Consider the following 19718-nt stretch of genomic DNA (forward strand, 5'->3'; position numbering starts at 1 on the left):
CTTTAAAATCCCTGGAGAAGCCCAACTTGAAACAGAGGCCGACCACTGTATGCGGTGGCTTAAGGGAAGAATATAAATCAGTCAAGTGCAGAGGCCTTTGAAACATGAGCCAAGGCTGCTTCACCCATCAACCGTCAACAGTTCCTCTGCGACCCAGTCCATAAGCACATGAGACAGCACTGAGTGAAGACAAATCCACTCCTAACCCTAACCATCCTAACCCAACCTTATTCTAGTAAAGAAAGAACATAACATTAATTTGTCTTCAGAACACAAGAATCAAATCTGGATTTTAAAATTGATCAAATATCGTTATCGTTGCGTGTTTGCTCTAAAGTTAGAACTGGTTATAACATGAAGTCATGTCAGTCATAAACACATTAACCAGAAGTCACTTTGAATACTTGAATTAATTAGTATTGTGATTTGGATAGAGTTTATCAATCAAGCAACATTAAGGCCCAAGACAAAAAAACCAAAAAAAAAAAAACCAATTATATTCTACCTGATAGCTTCCTACCTCATTCCTTATTCTTTTGAGTTCAACCCTCTGAATTCAGTAACATTTCATCCAAGATCTTGAGGTCGACCTGTCAACTCTCTCCTCTAACATTCACACACACCACATCAAACAGCCGGACACCTGAAAGGACCTAAACCGCCACAATACCTCTCACTACTCTATGGTGAATAGGAAGGTGATTGGGGGTATTGACCAGGGCCTTGAACCCACCACTCTGCTTACTTAAATCTGTGCTTGTATGGATGGGAATGGGGCAGGTTGACTTAAAAGAGGTCCTCCCGATGGCTCTTATCAAGCAAATAGAGGAACGATGAGAAGAGAGAGAATGAAGCAGAGAGAAAAGAGTGCTGGGGGTGTCATTGATTAGTAGATTGTAATCAGTCCACCAAATGCGAAGGGGGGATCGATCCAAGCCTCAGATCTGACAAACAGACAGTTGATGGAGGACATCCGGTACACGTTTAATGGGGGATGGGAGGACTCCGGGATCACAGAATGTAGATACTGTAGGCAGCATCAGGAATTCAAGTCTCCACCCCCAAATGACTATTTTTCCAAGAAAATTAATGGGTTTAATCCTTTAAGGTGTATTTAGAATAATGAGGAAGGATCAGTGACTTTATGTGTAACATGTTAGTTGTCTGGAAAAAGCCAAAGTGAATTAGAAAAAAGCTTAACCACTTGTAAAGGAGCAGTGATCCAGACATAAAATATAATGCTTAATAGCAGCATTTAAGTCATCAAACCTCTCATATAGGCCACTAAAAACATTAACAAATTGGCTCTTACATCTATGCACATTTTTTTATCATGTGCTCAACATGTTCTTGCAATACTATGTTTCTTTACACATTTTGTGAAAGAACTGACACCCAGTTCAACTGTCTTCCTCTGTTCCCCAGCCTGTGTGTTTTTTTTTCTTTCCACTCAATTTACTGAAATGATGGAGTGACTTCCTGGCTCCCTGGGGGTTGCCCTGGAGCTTCAGGTGTGTCGCCCGGAGGTGGTTGAGTTAAGTGTCGCTGTGGAGGGTGATTCCCCCTGATGAAATATCAATATTTCACCCTACTGATTTACTGCCGTTTGACCAAACATGACACAATATTGAGCAAACTGAAGAATGTCTATGTCTCTGTCTCTGCTGTTTCCTCCTCTTGTGATGACAAAAAGCTTGACGGAGACATGAGATACTACAGACAGATACTACAAAGACAGAGAAGTGTACACAGTGTCACACCTACAGGCAATTGAGAGTTGCCAATTAACCTGCATGTCTTTGGATTGTAGGAGACCGGAGTACCCAAAAGAAACCAACACAGGCACAGGGAGAAACGGCGTGCTCCACAAAGGCAGGTTCAAACCCATAACTTTACTGTGAGGTGCTAACCACTGCACCATCATGACACCCTACACTTTATTATGAAATCAAAACAAAAATCCATGAATTTACTTGTGTGGTTTAAAGCTAAATTAGAATTGCCTGAACTCCATCCAGAAGCTGAGACAACAGTTGGTGACAGTCTGCTAAGCTAGGCCAGTTACCTTTCAGTCAAACTAGTTCAGCTGTTTTACTGCATATGACCACTGCCTCATTTAGTTATATTATATATAACCAACTAAATTCCCATGATGTTGGTTTGGAAATGGATCATTCTCAATTTCAGAGAGAGCTAGGGGTGGAAAAAAGGAAATTTGGCTTTAGCCACTGCTCGCTGTGGCTACCTCACCATCTAGCATGTAGTTCTCTTGCCTTTGCTGTCTAGTTAGCCATTTCTCTGTGACAGAGAGTAAATGCTTCTAGATCCTGTAAATTATGAAGCCAAAGTTCGTATGCTGTGGTTTGGTTTGGTTTTTAGCTCTGTGTTGTAGTTACTGTATGTTTTAGCCTCTGCTTTTAGAGATTAGATTTTAGAAATTAGTTTTTTTTTAAACGGTAAAATCAACCCTTTCTCCTAGAAATTCTGTTCATATACAACTAATCTGCAACAGCAAATATGTCCTGATACCTGGATTACATTTTACACCAACATAATGAGTGAACATTGTTGATTAACATTTTTAAAAAGGTTGATACTGAACCTTTCCTCACAATGTTCACCAACGTTTTTCCAATATTTCCATGTAGCAACTAGTGCGTGATGAAAACTTTTAATGATTATTTTTAGGAACTCATAGCACTTGGTTACTGAAACATGGTGATCTTGGTTGGATATTGAAAAAGTCAGTAGTTATTTGAGGTGTGTTTTATGAACATTTAACCAAAACCACCATGTTTTGTTAACCTTAACCAAAGTGTTGCCTAAACCTAACTATATACGAGACACAAAATGCAAACCCTGATGTCCAGTGTTGTGGGAAGTCAGGGGGAAGAAGGCAATAAAATATAACTCTACTTTCATGGACCGCAAATTTTCATGTAACACCCTGTGTTGTTCCAGGTCAAACTTTTGCATGATGTAAACTTACACCATTTTTTTATTTGTATATTTTTTATGTATATTTCTTTAGGGTACCTTATCTGCTATGTACCAGAAGATGTTAGTGGTTGTTTGCAGGGAAAAAAAGTACTCTGGCTATGCAACAGTACAGTACAGGTAGAGATCAGATAAGTAATTGAATCCCTATTCAGTACAATGAAGAGACTGAGTGGTTGGCAGTGAAGCTTGAAGCTGTCATTGAGCACTAGGTCTAAAACAGACAGCAGTTCACTCTCTATTCATTTAGTATCATTACAGGCCTCCTAAGAGCCCTAATGGGCCTAATAAAAAGACAGAGGTAATAATGAGACTAGAGGGCCCTATATGAGCTGGAGGAGTAGGAGGGGGAGAGCCAGGGGAAAAAGAGAACAAGGAAGCCAGAGTGTGTGTGTGAAAGATATGATGGTAGAGAGAGCGAGAGAGTGGCAGAGTGTGTGAGTGGCAGAGAAAAAGAGAGGAAAAAAATAAAAGAGGAAGAAAGTGATGCTCTGAACTGAGTGAACATTAAATACCAGAGGGTGCTGAATGCTGCTGCCTCGAATATAAATCTACACATGTTGTGTGCAGTTACACGTCTGAGATGGTGTATGTGTGTGTGTGTGTGTGTGTGTGTGTGTGTGTGTGTGTGTGTTAACAGCTGCACAAATTAGTGGCCACCTTTGACCTCTTGACAACTGTGTTACGATTCTGTTTCCATTTTCATGACACAGTGTGTAACTGCCTGGTGATGAGTTACAACCATCCGCTTTAAAGTGTGTAAGCCTGTTTCCTAACAGGTTTGTATTTGAAGCCAAAATGTGTTTTCACCTCTGTTTCATTTTTATCTTTCTTATATTTGGTAGAATAAAAATACAGAAAAAATAAACTTGTGCACATTATGGTACACCACAGACAGATGTCCTGAGAACAGCTATTTACCACAAATATTCAAGCCTTCAGAAATGTGCAACAGAAAATCTATTCAGCGTTGCATGTTCCCCCCAGGTCTCCACATCTGGGTGTTGAAGGACTTTTACATTAATGGAGCAATCTGCAGTAATGACTCTTATTACCTCATCGTTAAGGCCATTTGCGCAGCGGTGTATGAGTGTAATGGTGGGAGTGGACTGTTAAACTGTAGGGACCCCTTTTGTCTTAATCGTTACTTGGTGACACTCTGACCTGGTGGCCCCGGGTAAAATGTCCCCAGAGTGTCACATGCACCTTTAATAACTCTGTCAGGTCTGGACTGAGATTGTCATAGCATGCAAGATCAATAGTTATACATAGGAAATATAACAGAGATTGAGGTCCAAAAATGTGACAGTAAATTTCTTGAATTTATTTCTGCACCCCTGTGGCTATGATTAAATTGAAGAATTTGATTGTAGTTGCCCCATTTGACCTCTTTTTCACTCTCTGAAAAATCTACCTGAATTAGATTAAAAAAGCTAGTTCAGACATATCCTTGTTCTCAAGATGTTTGATGAAAAAGAGGTCAGGGAAAAAAACTGTACATTTGGGTCAGGGATGCTCTATTCGTTGCAGTGTAAACTCAAGTGGTGAGACAGCACCCTCTCGTCAGTGGCCCTCCACTGCCTCTGTCTGTGGCAGTCTCTGTTCAAATCTGAGCATCATCACACCTTCACCCACTCTACATTGCATTAACAAAGGAATGAAACTTAAATCTGATGACAAATCAGTGATTAGGAATAAACCTAGACAGACCAGAGAGCTGAGCAGCCGGCTAGTGTTGTGCCAGCTGTGAATAAATCCACAATTGTTATATTTATAGTGATGATGGAAACGCCTTGTAACTGTTTATTTTATTTTGATGATTTATTAATAATTTCAGTAGTTTTCCAAGCAAAACATTAAGACTTTTTGGCTCCATTTTCAAATGTGAGGATTCACTGCTTTATTTTATATCACTGCAAATGAAATATCTTTGGGTTGTAATGTTTGTGGGGCAAAACAAGACACATGAATACTGAAACTTTGATGGAGCATTTAACCCAATTAATTGAGACAAAAATATTCAAAACATATTTAAAAACATATAAAATATTTCTCAGTTAAATGAGCTGAATTGGCTACATGTGCAACTTTGTACATACTTCATTGGGATCAATGAGATGCATCCACTTTGAATCTGACATGGGCTCCCTTTAAACATACTGGGGTCCAAAGTGTCTGTTTCAACTGATAGAGATGAAAAGAAAAGAAGATCTAAAAACATTTGCATAACAAGCCTTATTTAAGAATTCTTCAACTAGGACCAGGGAAATCCGTCAGTATTTGCCTAAATAAATCAATTTTACCACAGGCCCTGTGTAGTCTCCTTAAGTAAGTAAGAGGATTGCTTTCTTTAAGTCCTGGGTTGAAATGGAATACATTGACATAGGGGCGGATCCCAACCCCCCAGACTCTCCCACCCTACCCAGTCAAATCAAAGGTTTCAGCTGCTCTTTATTGATTAGATTTTAGAATATGGGACTAGCTTTTCCCTTAGGTGCAGATGAGTAGCAGATGTTAATTATCCTGTGTGTGTGCATGAATGTATGTGTGTGTGTGTGTGTGTGTGGGTGTTTATGTGTGTGCAACAGTCAGTGAACTACTTCAGTAATCTCATACTGTATTATTTCAGCAAATTTAAGTACATCCTTGCTTTACCAACAGCATAAGACCTATCAAGTTGCATTTCATGAATCCAATTATCAAAACAAACAAATCGACAATTTTATACGAATTAAAAATATATCCTCATGTTGTGCTCCAACCCGTTCTGTTTCTTGGGTCATATAATTATTCTACATTCTGTCATCTATTGATTTTGTCACAGCACATAATGGCTGTATAGAGAAAATTATTTATTAAATGCTCGACCAGGTTTAAATAATTAAGAAATCAAAAAAACTGATCCCAGACAACACGGTCATTCATTAGCAGTCATGTCTCTCTACCTGGGATATGTTTGGCCCAGCCGATGATGACCACCAGCTCGCGGTCGGCCAAGTCGCACAGCGTGGTCAGGGCCTTGATGTCTCCGTCGGGCATGGTGGGGTCAGGCATGGCATAGATCTTCTCTGGCTCCACCACCAACAGATGGGAAACGATTTTTGTCACTGACAGAGAGGACGATGGATACAGGGACAGGGCGAGAGAAGAGAGATAAGAGATCTGTGTTGTGTGACAATTTCAGACGACAGCAAATGCAAATTAGTTTTTAAGGAAAATAACAAAAGGCTCGATTATGCACGGACCAAAAAAAAAAGTACAATAAATTAATGAATAAATAATACATTTGAAAAGTGTTAAATATAACATTTTATGCCACTTTCTATGGTTCACTTAAACAGGTGACAGGTTGGCCTGGTAATGAATCTGACTTTAGCATCAGTGAACACAGACTTTTCCCCCCATGACAGTCGAAATTCATCTTTGCATCTACAAACTGTCACAGTGCACAAAACCTCAATAGATATTTTGTAAAATTAATGTATTTTTAATAGCAGTCTTGCAATTCACAGCTCTTCGTCCCAACATTTCATAAGTGGCCCAAATCGTTAAATTACTGCTTTCATATAAAATCAGAATGAAGACTTTCTGTAATGTTAAGGAACAATGCACATGTCATCTGAGATTAAAAAAAAAAGAAAGAAAGAAAACAAACATATATACAACACAATACAAACTGTGTGACTCACATGGCTTTTTGGCTGGAGGGGGGATGGTGAGGCCAAGGTAGGCGCCATTCTCTGCGTCCAACCTTCGTTTGTACTTCTGTCGCCCCCCCCTCACCCGGTCCAGACGCACGCCTGCAAAAAATATCACACATGTAGAATAAAATAGATTCAATTCAATGTTTTGTTTACCTGTTCAGTTTTGTTCTTTATCAAGCAAGCAAATCTGACATCATTAGATTCTGTTAAAATGCCACGCGACCAATTTCATGCTATTACACTTGTACTATAGCTACTACTGCTAATGATAGCCTCTTTATTACAGCTTCTTATTGAGAAACTTGACTTCTCTGCATATTTTTGCTGAGTCATAAATTCCTCTCAATGATTTCAATGTTTCTAATTTTTTGACCTCATTATTACCTCATCAGTTTTTATTTATAGTAGTATATTACTGAACAAATATGTCTTGATATTTATACATACTGCATAAAAAGTACATGAAGGAATTATATGGCATGTATATTATTATGTATGTATCATAACTGGGAGAAGAGAGTTTCATTCCTTTATTTTTAACCTTTTGACTGTCAAGAGAGACCGCTCAATACTTCCTTGTTATAGATGGAGGAGTGTAAGTACCTAGTTAGTATACAAACGTGACATATCTGGGATTATCTTGAAAGCCATCTCAGAGGACACAGGCTACATCAGATGCACCTTATGTGCTGGATTTACACGCTTGTATTAAAAGTTGTTTGAGCGTTGAGGGAGAGCAAACAGATTTTACATGGTCAAGTGGAATTGCGTTGTGTGAGATATCCCAGTGACTCATATAAATTCCTTTGATTCCCCTGGAAACAAAAGAATCCGATTAGGATGGTCTTTCAATTTCCTGACACCGACTATCCACTAACCTAATTACCCACCGTGCCCAGAGGGAGCTCATTCTTCCCAGCAAACACAGTGAGATCATTTTATGCCTGGCAGATTGAAGCTAAATCGAGAGCCCCTCTCCTAACACAGCTTTCCATTTGTACGCCTTAAAGTAATCAATAAAGCTTGCAAATAGACTTCTTGTTCTTTGAACACATGTGGATGTGGTTTTAATTAGTCAGTTAGGCAGCTAGGAGCTGGGTTTGTGACAGATGGAGCTTGGAGTTGTTTTTACCATTATTCTTGGTTAAGGTAAATTTAAAATTATAAATTGTGCTTCAGGAAACTGTGCACATGTACTCCACATATTAAATCAATTCAATAGCTCCTCTCTATTTAATGACACACATAGGCCCAATAAAGGCACATGCAGTTAGTAAAGGCTTTCGCAACAATAAGCTTGTGTAATGCAAAAATATATTGAGCAGGTGTAGACTCTAAATTCACGAACCATAGACTTGTCAGACTAAGTGACAGTGAATTGTTGCTGCTTTTGTCCCTGACGTCTACCACAATCCACACATGCACGCACACAGAAGCACAGACACACACACACAAGTACAAACAAGTGGACAGACACACAAACACACACACACACACTGGTTTCCCTGCTGTGGGCTGCAGGGTCATGTGGCTGTGACAAGCGACAAGTGACCAAACAGCCGGAGTTAGAATTCCAAGATCCGCGGGGGCTGTTTGAACTGGAACATCCAACTGGCCCATAATTAATGGACGCTGACAAGAATTAAGAGCTCAGCGCTAACCAGTTTCAGTTTACAGCTTAGCAGCGCTGCAAACGGCAGAGACCCATGGCAGGAGGGCAGAGAGAATGACAGGGAGGAAAAAAAGAGAAGAGAAAAAGAGAGAGAAAAAATGCTGGAGAATGGGAGGGTTGGGGAATAAGACAAAACAAGCTGCTGCTTTTGGCTGAATGTATCAGTTTTCTGCAAGATCTGTTTTTTCTTTCTCTCACTTTTCCATCTGTCTGCCTCTTATTCTCTCTCTTTTAGCATCGGGTCTACATCTCCTCCCTCACAGCACTGTCTGTCCCAGCCAGCGCCTGATCCAACCAGGGCAGGATTATCTCCTCCCCATGTGATACAGCACAGTACTGAGAATCTGACCACAACAAGACAGCTGGATGAGGCCCTTTGTAGAAGGCTGGGGAGGGGGGGGGGCTTGTGTCATCGTCAGCACCACATACCACAACTCAGGCCCGAACCCATAGCAGCCTCCATGCTTCCAGACAGTCGTGTCCTGAAGAGAGCTTGTGTATTGGTAGTGAGAGCGCCTGTAACATGGGGGCCAGGCGGGTGCACAGATCATGTTAAAAGCATCCAGATCCATTTTTTACAGTTGCTGGCCCTTCATAAAGTGTGGCAGCCAGAATATGGATGCAGGGGGTGAGGTTATGGGGTAAAAGAGCGCGGGGAATGGGAGGTGGTAGAAGTGTGTGAGCTGGATATTATGAGCTCGGTAAGATCATACAGTACAGTACAGTATGCTCATAACTTATTGCAGACTATGAGTGAGACGGGCTGAGACACAGAGATACTGCCTGATAGTCCATCTTCACTGTGTGTGTATGTGTGTGTGTGTGTATACATGTGTGTGTGTGTGTGTGTGTGTGTGTGTACATGTGTATGGAAAGACGATGAGGCATGTTTGCATAGGAGCAATCTTTACGGCCACCTGACCCCAGCTTCCCTTTCACATTCAATATCTTTATTGACTTCTGCAACCTTAAAGCACATTCCTGATTGAAGCGGCTGTTTATTCCTGGCGGTGGCGGTGTGTGTCATGTGGATTTATTTTATTCTTTTATATGTATGTTATTTGATTATGATTCAGTTCCACGGAGTAATTCGGATTCCTTCTGTGTCCACATAAAAAAAAAAAAAAATTTTAAAATAAGGGTCAAGATTTTAGAAATAATTTTAGAAATACTTAAGTCATGATTAAAAGTCCCCTTCAACACAAACACCAAACTAAAGTAATTAAAAACTCACTAAAATGATGAAATGATTGCATTTCATCATATTTAATTATTCTGTTAATTTTCTGTAAATTAGTAGAAATGAAAAATAGTGCGATAATACTGGAATTAGCCAATAAAAATACTCAGCATGTACTAGTTCTTGTTTACATCCAGTATTGCCCTTGACTTTAAAGTTGATTCTGACACTGTATGACAGAATGATATAGTATATATTCTGTATCATATTAAAAGACTCATGTTTTTTATGGCCGTAACATATGACATCAAAAGGAAATATTCTAGACGTCTTGAGCATCAATTTATAGGGTTAAATTATAGAATATAACTCCCCACGGCTGTTAAACACCTCAAATTCCCAGACAAAACAGAGACAATATGACTTCAGTGCCCTCATGGGCCAGTAAGCAGCATAAATGAAAGTGATAAACTGCAGAACAAATCAAACATAACCAACAAAAATTAAGCAGAAATAAATCAAAAATATACATAAAAACAAAGTGTCCAGAATAACATTAATTCCCAAAAGAATAAGTAGTATAAGTAGGAAGCTCTAAAGCAAACAGATTTCATCTCACAAATGTGCATGTGGCTCACAGTGTGTATCAAGCTTGAGTGTTACAATATGAACATGTGTATGTGTGTGTGTGTGTGTGTGTGTGTGTGTGTGTGTGTGTGTGTGTGTGTGTGTTTGTATCTCACACAACTATTTTGAGCCGCTCACCTGTCAGAGGCGCTTCTTTCTAGAGAATGTGTCAGAATTGGCTGGCTGGTGAACGCTGCCAAAGGGAGATTAGGAGCTCCCTATTTTAGCTGGGAAAAATCAGAGGGATGCAGCGTGCGCCCCCTCCTACACAGTCACTCACCCTTTACAAGGCACAGAGACCTTGCCCTTGCAAAGCTACTTCTAAGGGCCGAGTCTGTAAGCCTGCAAAGAGCTAAAGGCACTGGACAGCTTTTGTTTGATTGTACAGAGACTGGGTGGGCTGCAGAGAGGGAGGGAGTGAGTCTCTGAGAAAATGGGTATGGGACAAGAGGAAGAGGGGGTGTATGAGGATGTCCCACCTGCTCTAACCCCTGATGTCCTGACAAGACAAAGCTGGAGTTGTTCTCCCATAACCACACACACTTGTATCGCTCTCTTTATCATGTTTTACACTTTTCATGAAGCTGAGCCAGCGTGTCCATAAGGGGTATTACTGTGTATTACAGCCACCCTGACCACAAATGTGCCTGTAATTGAAAACATCTGCACGGCTGGAGATGGGCGGGTCGATTCAGGATCCCCAGTGCAGGCGTTCAGTTTGTGGTGTTCACACAGTGTGTTGTGTGTCGGAGAGGGTGAGAGGGAAAAAGACATAGAGGGAGAAGGGTGCCAGCGGGAAACATGTACTTCAAGGTCCGATTCCATGTCACTTGTCAGGGGTGATATACTGTACATTTGGCATGTGTGTACATGGATCTCTGTGTTCTGAGTTGAGTGAGTGTGTGTGGAGGGTTGTAAAGAGGTCAGCACTTCGCTAAATCCCCTTCTTCAGAGGAACACGTGTTAGCCTCCATGTCTGATCTATCACCTGCCAGACAGTGAGGACAGGCCAGAGCAGAGCCTCTGGGTGGGCGCTGACTCTCAGCTGCAGTCTGCCAGCTACTCTGACACCCTAAAACACAAACAAGGCCCCATACAAGTGTATTAGATAGACAGGTTTGTGGTACGAGAGAAAAATCATGTAGCAACGGGTCAGAGGGCATTCAGTCTTGCATACGCAGATGTAGCGCTAATGCAGCCTTGTATCATGTGCAGCTTAAATGTTTAAAGGCATCCATACAGTAGAGACTTTTGCTATGTCTTTATTTTGATGATGTAATCTTAGCGTATAGATTGGTTTCTGATCTAAGCCAATTGATTGGCAAAGGACCTGACAGTCTGTGATATTGGATATGGCTTTACTAATCTTTTGTGTATGTGGCTGGAGGAAAATAAGGCTGTAACGTTACCCCAGTAGCCACGTTCGCTCAGGAAAGACTGCTGATCCCTATCTGTGGTCTGGCGAGGGCGAGACAGTGGTGTAGGTTGCCAAAATAGTCTGGCAGCTTGTATTCATCCACCACATTATAGTGGTGTCAGAAAATCCCCACAAGCGAAGAATACACCACAGAAACACTTACTTAACACTAAAACCAACAAGCATCAACTTCAGAGGAGCAAAGGCTTCAGTGTCTTTTATTGAAATTGCTAAAAATTTTCATTCATGACAGAATTTCAGAAGGTCCACAGGGGTGGATGCTTCTGTTTCAATGGGACATAGTTTTTAAACATGCTAATTTGCTAACATGATGATGTGATTAGTCAGTCAAAGACCTACACAAATTTTGCTGCTGCACTAAAACTACTAAAAACTAAAAATAAATCTTTCAGCTTTAGCAGGAAATAACTGTAAACTAAACCACAAAATAAAAAAGAAAATGCTAATTCAGTCCAGAAAATTCATGCATCATTTAGCACTAAAGAGTAATGCTATGGAGGTATTAGCGCTACTATTAGCTGTGGGCACTGACTCCTGGCAGTAGTGACTGACACCATACCTTCCGCGAGTTGTAATTACGTGAGGGTTTTTCCATTGGACCTGTGACCTTTTATCAGCCGCAGTTGGACATTTAAGGGGTCACTGAGCGAGGCAGGTTTCTTCAAAAAGCCGCCTGCCGCTACCATCCGCCCAGCTTATCCACAGCTGTGCTGTGGCACAGCAGTAAAGCCAGATCTGGAAGGAAGCCTGTCATCTACAATGTTTTTTTTCCAAGAGTCTCTTTGATTTTATTTGCAGATTTAAAACTCATTCGTTGTCACAAAAACCGTTTACTCATATCCACAATCATGTCATGTGCATCCATAAGCAAACTTAATACGTAATGGACAAATATCCACGTGATGTAATTCATACTGATAAACCGCACAGTATGTATTTACATGTTCCTTGCCAATGTGTGTTGAGCTGCTACTTGAGAATAGTTGATTTGTTTGGACTCCAAACAAACCTGACGCCACCAAACTGGGTTTAAAAATTGAAGTCAGCTGATCAGCGGCAGGTGTTACAGGGAGGGGGGGTTTCTCCTGCCTGCCAGTAGTGCTGAACTCACTCTGGCAGCTGGCACTTTATGATTCAGAATGGCACGCTTAAAGTGGAGCTTAGAGGGTCCTGGTGGAAATATCAGATACTTTAAGAAGAACTGAGAACATGAGTTTTCTCAGCATCTTCTGTGGGGCCGGGCATTTCTTATGCTAACTGCAGCTGTAGTAAAAACACACTTAGCTTTGGGATGTTGTGAGCAAAGGGAGGTTTGTAATGTGATCGATGTCAAAAAGAATTCATGAGGAAATAAATATAAAATGTGAATATACTGGTCAATATCTGAATGCTAGTATTTGTACAACAGAATATTTTAAAATAGAAATAGAGGTTTTCGGTGCAGCAGATGGTGGAGAAAGTAGACCTGCCCGATAAAATGTCACCCAAGCATATATTTTCTTTCCAATTCCAGTACTATCATATTTTTATTTACCCAGCATTTATTTACTGTGTTTTTGGCTCCATTATCTGCTCTGAAGATCTCTCAAGACTAGATTGGTTTATTCGTGATATTCATGTTAGACTATGTGAATGTTTCTTTTCCATGACCAGCTCTTGGCCACTTGTTATATGGTGATCTCATTCCATGAAGTAGGGCAAGCCGCTGTCCCCCCACTGATTCCATGATCAAAGTTCCCCCAAGTGTGTAAGAGGCCATGCCACAGCACTATGCCACGATTAAATGTCCTTTTTCCTTTTAATTGAACGCCATCACTTTCAGAGAATCACCCACTGCGCCACATGTCGTGGTGACTGTGATGCTGCATCTCAGCAGCGGCAGGTGGTGGAGGCTACGGCATCAAATTCCCCCTCACACACACACACACACACACACACACACACACACACTGTCCACATCAACGGCTTAGCTCAGCCCGCCGCAGACAATACCCCGCCGTTTTTCCTTTAAGCATGCGCTAATAGTTTCAGCTTTATTTCTGAAGCATCAATGTTTTTTCTGGCTGACAGTCAAAGCCTCGGTGTGAGATATTTGGGCAGGATGAAGACATCAAGAGTGGACGCAGGTATTTTTAGTGCTTTAACGGCAGTACAATGGATGACCCCTCAGTCTGAGACGAACAAACACAGCTACATCAGTACACAGTAAAGTTGCATTAGTGGAAGTGAACCAAGAGCCTGACATACAGTCTTGTGTTACCAGCGCAGACTGCAGTTAACTGCTGTCGGCTTCTATTATGAGATGTGTTGGTTCTGGCAAACAACAACAAACCTGTATCACCACGGTTTTATTTTTAGGAAATTTATGACTGTTGTGTCTCTAAGTGGAGCCTATAAACAAAGTCTGTAAACAGTCCCTTTTATATTAGGATATATATCATACAATCAGTGTAGATGGGACTGGGCTGAACTCCAGAACTTGATCTGAGGAGACTTCGGAGATCAAATAAAGTTCTACTGAATAAGTATTAAAAATATAAACAATTCTATGAAGCTACTATTTGTCAACTAAACTCTGCCTTGAGTATTTCTATGGTGGTTCTAAAGCATTAATTTTCAAAGTCAGACACTGTGCAGATCGCTCAGACAAAATCAAGACAACCGAGCCCCATAAGTAGAGCTGAATAAACTATTCACAGTTCTTGCTTGCATTGTACCCATGGATGTACACACAACTATCGCTGGAATCTTTTAACTGATTGCACTAAAATGGGGCACTAAGGTACCTTAATTGCCTCGATGAGCTGTTTCGATGAGTGTTTGCCACATCCACTGGTGCAACTCCAAATGCTGACTGTGTTGATAAGTAAGCCGAATAAATGGGCAAACTACAATTACTGACTCCCTGTTGTTTTCAAAACGCCTGCATGCACCTGTCCCTTGTATCTTGTTTGAAAACACCTGATTGAAAGTCAAGGGAAAAAACGTGTTGGTGAAATAAATGACATGTAATTCATAGATTTCACATAATACTACCACAGTAACAGTGTGTATGAAAATATTTATCCACAAAAACTAACATAAAAACTTTTCACCCATTAAATGTCAGTGTGTACTAAATATTACTGCACATTCTCAACATTAATGGTAACTTTCATTTAATACATTTACTGATGTTGACAGTGTGTGATAGTTTTTGGTGACACAGACAGAAAAGTAATTAAAAAAGCATCATATTTTATAACATCAGTCATTTATCATTTATGTACAGTAAATTCCCAGTACAGCACTGGGTATGATAATACTCTCTACAAAAACGCAGCTTCTTGCTTGACTCAGTGTGTCAGTGTAGAACGATTCTTCTAGCTTAACACACAAATGGAAAAAAAAACAACAATAAATAAAAACTCTCTTCCCATGGAAAAAGAAAAAAAAAACCAAGAAAATCTATCGGCTAGATTTCCCCCCTGTACTCCCAAAGGTCTCTCAGCGCAGGAGAAACAACACATGCAGGAAGTGAGGTGGGATGTTCGGAAAGCATTTAGTGGATCAATATGCCAGGCAAGAGAGGGGAAGGGAAACAGACAGACAGCAAGAGTGAGGGCGAGAGAGAGGGTGAGGGAGAGAGACACCCGGAGCCCATGGGAGAGGGAAGTCTTGTGGGAACAGCTTGTGCTTTTCAAGAGTACTGTTACACATCTCAGTCAGTCTTGGTAGGAACATCCAACTCAGCAGCTTTTCCCAGCCGCTTGAGTTCAACGCTGAGAGGCTCAGGGGTGTGAGGAGAGGTGAGTAAGGCATGTGGGTGATGTCACTGGTGTCTCCCTAAGGCAACAGCTGGCTTTAATATCTGATCACTGACTCGTCTTTTAGCCCTCAGTGAGACTGTTAGACCATATTAGATTCACCGTCATTAAGTGAGCCAGTGAGTCATTTATTCCAATATATAAACCTAAATAAGAGACCTTTATTTGTTTTACATTTGTTTTAAACTTGGTCACAGAATCATGACAGCATCTAAAATGTTTGTAAATGATCATAAGGTCCCATAGCGAAGAGCTTAATTCTTTAAATTATAACAAAAAACAAACAAACTAATTTAAAAAAAGAACAGAAATCGGAGGAATGACAGTAAGATTTTATCCTCAGGATAATAATTTCTTGTCTTTTTGGTGCTACTTTTATCATTATTTTGTTAATTGTTGAGAGCAATAAACCCTTTTTAAGATCTCACCAGGACTACAGCTAACTATTATCATTTTTTTCCTCATCCATAAAATGTCACAAAACAGCAAAAAAATGCCTTTAATTTTTTCAATGAAATGATCATTAAATAAAAAATAGTGCTCACCTTCTTTCAACATGCCAACTTTAAGACATTTCATGAAGCGGCAGGCCTGGCACGATTTGCGTCTCCTTTTGGTGATCTCACACTCGTTGGTGGCCGGACAGCTGTACTCAATATTCCCTGTAAAAAAACAAAACAACATGTTGTCATTAATTTTGTGTGCACATCAAAAATCAGGAGGAGTTTGTTTTAAAATAACTGAATAGAAAAGGAGATAAAATCAGAAATCGTAAACAACAGGCACAGAAAGGCAGTAAAAGAAACAACACACGCGTGCATATACATACACACACACACACACACACACACACATACACACCTGTCCCAAGGTGACCCTGTGTGACACTCCTGAAGGAGAGGAGAGTTTAGTGGCATTTTGATGGGACATGTAAAAAGCACCTACCCGCCCCAGAGTCCCACCCCCATTTTGATTCACAGATAAATTAGCTTCATTAATGCAGAGCGTCCTCTCTGCAAGGCTCACCACGACCCCTTCCAGCCCATCCTTCTTCACCTAAAGGATGATGGGAAAGCTGCCCTCCCTCCACAACACAAGGGCTAAGAGATGGACGCACAGCCGAGCGCTCTGCATAATGTTCTCCAGTAAAGACCAAAAGCTGCTGTTAGATTGGCCAATCTAAGGCTCCCATATCATGTAGCAAAGCTTGATGTATTATTCAAGTCCGTCTCGACGGCTGTTGGCTCACTATGGAAATATTTCCTATGCAATTTAATCACTCGGGTCCAAAAACAGCCAGAAATGCAGACATATTGAATCTGCTGCCATGTAACTGCTGCCCGCTTTTCTCACCAGGTTCCGGTTCACAATTTTTTTTCCGGATCATCACACGCTCACTTCAAAAGTTGACACGACCCCCAGAATCCAATGACAAATCCTCCCAAGTATCCAAATCCCTTGAATGAATGTTTAAGCAATGTCCCATAAGTCCAGAGATGTATTAATGGTACCTAAAAACAGCAAACCAGGTGTTGTCTGTTGCAGATCTGCCAGATCTGCTCCCCCCAGCCACACACACAACCCCCTGTTGGACAAGGAGAAGGTGCCAACATTTGTCAGGATCCCTGGAATCGATGGTGCCAGCAGGGTCACATGCACAGTGAGGGGCCCGGGGCACCATGCCAGGATGTTGGCAGAGGCTGTTGCTGGTTTCAGGGTGGCTAAAGTCTTTTAAACTGAGAGGCGTTTGCAGCGGGAAAATACAGTAGACTGCAGTGTAGATAAAAGTGGCATGCTGTGTGCCAATCCTACACTACTAACTAACTGTAAAGAGCCTGTGCAATCTACTAATAGTCATAGTATACTGTTTGTGCAGTAATACAATGATGCAATGGCTTTGTCTGATGTTCATAGTTCGTATTATTTCTAAACAGGTTTTGAATGTGAATTGTGGTCAGTTAGGAAAAGTGACAAAAAGAAGTACACACAAAAGAGTCAGTGTACCCCCTTAAAGAACTTTTTTTTTTTTTTTTTAGAGTACTGTTGATGGACACTGAAGTCCCACAAGTTCCTGCTTGCCCAAAAGAAAGTTACACAAGAGAGATGTAAGAAAAAATGACCACAATGCAACACAAAGTAGGGTCCATAGCATGTAGACGACTTTCTGCTAACAATCCCACAGCGATTTGCATTTTACTGTTGTGTAAACTACAGCTGTCGATGATGCAAAACGACAAAGATCCACAAGCGCTCAAAATCTTATCTCATATCTTTACTGTTCACTATACAGTAAATTACTGAGTGTCTGTCCTACAGACAGTAAAGTGAACAGTGGTTCTCAGTATTCATTCTAAATATACTTTATTTTTTCAGTGTTCCACTGTGAAAACACAAAAACCTGCTAAAACACAGGCATAATTAAGGTTTCCCTAACCTCCGTAGGTCACCTTGCTCACTTTTTCTTGATCATATTTTATTTTATTCAGAAACATATTGTAAATATATATTATATATAATTACAGTGGTCCGAAAGTCTCAGACCACTTTCCTCACAGTATTTAATATTATATCATTAAACAGAATAATAGATTACAGAGGATTTTTTTTTTTCAGTTTAGAGGTCAAATTAATTTAATATTTTTCTGATTATTACAGGAAACATTTTTATACCTGAATGGATCAAAAATGACCTGGTGAGTGTATGTGAGTGTGTGTATGTGAGGGGGGTTGCATTGGGGGTTCACAATAGTCTTAAATTGCCTACCTCTAAAAGCTCACTGTCGGCATACCCTCTTAGTTAATCAGGTCTTGTGTCCACCTTTATTTCTCAAAGGACATTTCAACCACTCTAATATCCTTCCTTAACCTCTCTTATTTTCCCTCTAAATTTTGATATATTATTATGCTATGCTATTATCCACGCGCTCATCTCCACTCAAGCTGGACCTCTCCTTGTCCTCCTCCTTTGCCGAGGCCGGGACCCCCCTTCCTGATTACCATTCCATTAAAGCAGCTTCTCCTTTCAGTGAATGACCATGTCCCCTGTCCCTTGTCCCTCTGCCTTTTATTTAGAGGACTTCTCAGCGTCTCTCTATCCTCTCTTCCCTTCATCTGTTATTGCCCCGACAACACGTGCCTGAGCTTCTAATTGGCCCCCATCTCCCCCCCTTGGGTAGAGGGGCCTGGGGGCAAAGAACAGATCCACACCTCCCACCCTCCTTTCTTGACTTTCTCCCAATGAAATGCCTGGTTCTTAATTACAGTCACCCAACACTGATTGTTATTGACTGAAACTCCCGGGGCTCAGGACGAATGACGGACAGATTAGGTTCATTACGAGCCTGTCCTCCACGAAGGAGAGCGAGAGAAAGAAGAAGAAGAAAAAGAAAAAGAAGAAGAAGAAGAAGAAGAAGAAGAAGAAGAAGCAGAAGAAGAAGAAGAAGAAGAAGAAGAAGAAGAAGAAGCACCATTTACTGTCTGTTGGTCAGATTGAAACCTGTGCAGCCTTTAAACTAACAATAATTAAACACAAACTGGTATTCAAGATATGGCTAAAATGCCAAAGTGCCTTCAAATGTTTTGATTGGGACAATGAAGTATTTCCCACAGAATAAAAGCAAAGTATCACACACTTTCAAAACAACAGAGCTTTGAGCCATTTATCAAAATTGACACCACAGTGTCTTTATGTTTTGTTCAGTCCAACTGGTTTTCACAAAAGCAAAATTTAAAGATATAGTCTTATATTTAAATATCTGTCTTCACCTTGTAAGTGGGTATCTTAAATAAGCCAGAAGACAGTGACTCTCAGCTTGTCTCTCAGCCCATATCAACAATAAAATGGATACATCTAAAAATGCACCTGTTTTTGTCTGTTTTGCCCATCATCCAAACAACAACTTATCTATTAACCTATTTTAAAAAATCCTACACTGTCATCATACTCGAAGTATACTGTAGGTGTCGTCATTGACATATGTTTCAAACAATTGGGTTTTCTAAGGGTATCTTTAGCAAGCCAGCCACACTCCTTACCTTTTGGTGGCACTACTATGGTTTTTGCCAAACCCTAATAAAATTAAAAAGGGGAATGGAGAAGATGGTAATTCATTGGAGTTTGGACAGAACTCTTTCTTCAAATGTATCGGCTTTAATGTGGCCACGACCTCACTAATCTGCTTTCTGACTTTATGTCTATAGACTCAAATGCTGCAGATAAAATTCCAAATTCTGCATCTCATTTTGTGGCACATTATCTCTGTCCACGTGATTATTCTGGAACAGCTCCCGCACA

General features: G+C 40.6%; 1 protein-coding gene across 4 annotated transcripts in view; it reads right to left on the reverse strand.

Annotated features, from left to right (window-relative positions):
• LOC139622076 (steroid hormone receptor ERR2-like) overlaps positions 1–19718 on the reverse strand; it is an 89931-nt gene that overhangs the window by 8200 nt on the left and 62013 nt on the right. For all 4 annotated transcript variants that reach the window (XM_071479184.1, XM_071479187.1, XM_071479186.1 and 1 more), the window contains 3 exons: positions 15970–16086; positions 6687–6797; positions 5943–6104 (listed from right to left, as the gene is read on the reverse strand). In XM_071479184.1, the coding sequence (XP_071335285.1) occupies positions 5943–6104; positions 6687–6797; positions 15970–16086 (390 nt within the window). The remainder of the gene's footprint in view (positions 1–5942; positions 6105–6686; positions 6798–15969; positions 16087–19718) is intronic.

The sequence above is a fragment of the Trachinotus anak genome, unplaced genomic scaffold (genome assembly GCF_046630095.1).
Source record: "Trachinotus anak isolate AG129_WGS33_773 ecotype Australia unplaced genomic scaffold, CSIRO_AGI_Tana_v1 ptg000005l, whole genome shotgun sequence".
Classification (NCBI taxonomy): domain Eukaryota; kingdom Metazoa; phylum Chordata; class Actinopteri; order Carangiformes; family Carangidae; genus Trachinotus; species Trachinotus anak.